Genomic DNA, 1,782 nt, shown 5'->3' on the forward strand with positions numbered 1-1,782 from the left:
ATGGCATCAAGCAAAACCAGTTGAATTCCTGGAATATCCATTGCATGACCAGATTGCAATCATGGCTCCTGAGGCTCTCCTTGTTGGACAGAATTATACTGTCAACATAGAATATTCATCTAATTTATCAGATTCCTATTATGGCTTTTACAAAATTCCTTACAAGGATGGGAATTCTAATCAAAGGTATGCCAAAAAATGAAGCTTCTCTCTTCTGTCACCTCTAAATTGTGTTTTGATAATAGAAATAACAAGGGTTGAATTTTCTATTGATGTTTTGTACAACTGATTCCTATTGTGCAAAATCAGTCTTTAATCTCCTGATCAATCTACCTGAAAAATGTCTTTCATGAATGAGTTTGTAAAGTTAAGGCAGCCCCTCTGTCAGTTAAATGTGGTGCAGTGTAGTGGCTGTATGTAGCTACAGCAAGCACAGATCCAGGCTGCACAATGAGTAGATTGACAGCAGCCTTGCAGAGAAGGACTTGAGGCTACTGCTGGGTGAAAAACTGGACACGAGCCAGCAGCGTGCACTTGCAGTCCAGAAAGCCACTGGCATCCTGGGCTGCGTCAAAAGAAGTGTGGCCAGCAAGTCAGGGTTGGTGTTAACACCCCTCTCCTTGTGTCTCATGAGACTCCATCTGAAGTAGTGTTCAGCTCCGGGGCCCCCAGGTGTCTAAGAAAGACATCGACCTATTTAAGTGAGTCCAGAGGAGGGACATGAAGATGATCAGGGAGCTGTACCACCTCCTCTCTAAGGACAGGCTGAGAGAGTTGGTGTTGTTTAGCCTGGAGAAGAGGAGGCTCCAGGGAGACCTTACAGCAGCCTTCCGGTACTTAAAGGGGGCCTACAGGAAAGATGGGGAGAGACTCTTTATCAGAGAGCATAGTGCTAGGATGGAGGGCAATGGCTTTGAACAGAAAGAAGGTACATTTAGACTAGCTCTAAGAAAGAAATTATTTACTGTGAGGGTGATGAGGCATTGGAAAAGGTTTCCCAGAGATGTTAATGCCCCATCCCTGGCAGTGTTCAAGGCCAGAGCAGGTGGAACTTTGAGCAACCTGATCTGGTAGAAGGTGTCCCTGCCAACTCACCAACCACTCACCACTAACCTAACCTTTTACAAATTGGCAATATAGACTTGAAATTATTCTCTGGGAAGAGGATCATGCTGAAATTATATTGGCTTTCAGTTATTTAAAACAAGACCTTTCCCTGAGCTCTTGCAAACTTATTAAGTGAGACTCCTTGAAAATAGAAGTGTGGCAAACTCAGTTATAATGTTTCTCTGTGCAGTGAAATATGAAAAGTATATGCTGCTAATGTTTGAACTATTTCAGTGTCTTGATGATAGTTTATTTTTAAAAAAATAAAAAAAAAAAAACAAGACAACCACTCACCACTAACCTAACCTTTTACAAATTGGCAATATAGACTTGAAATTATTCTCTGGGAAGAGGATCATGCTGAAATTATATTGGCTTTCAGTTATTTAAAACAAGACCTTTCCCTGAGCTCTTGCAAACTTATTAAGTGAGACTCCTTGAAAATAGAAGTGTGGCAAACTCAGTTATAATGTTTCTCTGTGCAGTGAAATATGAAAAGTATATGCTGCTAATGTTTGAACTATTTCAGTGTCTTGATGATAGTTTATTTTTAAAAAAAAAAAAAAAAAAAACCAAGATGGTCAATTTAAAGATGATTTCATAGACTGGTAGGAAGCTACATACCATAAGAAAGATGTATTTCTGTTCTGTTCTGAGCAAAAATCCAGGATTATT

General features: G+C 40.0%; 1 protein-coding gene across 1 annotated transcript in view; it reads left to right on the forward strand.

Moving 5' to 3' along the window:
• The window catches only part of LOC103782452 (leucyl-cystinyl aminopeptidase-like), a 36,013-nt gene that overhangs the window by 688 nt on the left and 33,543 nt on the right, over positions 1–1,782 (forward strand). Inside the window, 1 exon segment of the mRNA XM_008950221.1 lies at positions 1–186. This exon segment is cut by the window's left edge and continues 23 nt beyond it. Coding sequence (XP_008948469.1) covers positions 1–186 — 186 coding nt within the window.

The sequence above is a fragment of the Merops nubicus genome, unplaced genomic scaffold (assembly GCF_000691845.1).
Source record: "Merops nubicus isolate BGI_N331 unplaced genomic scaffold, ASM69184v1 scaffold222, whole genome shotgun sequence".
In the NCBI taxonomy this organism is placed as follows: Eukaryota; Metazoa; Chordata; class Aves; order Coraciiformes; family Meropidae; genus Merops; species Merops nubicus.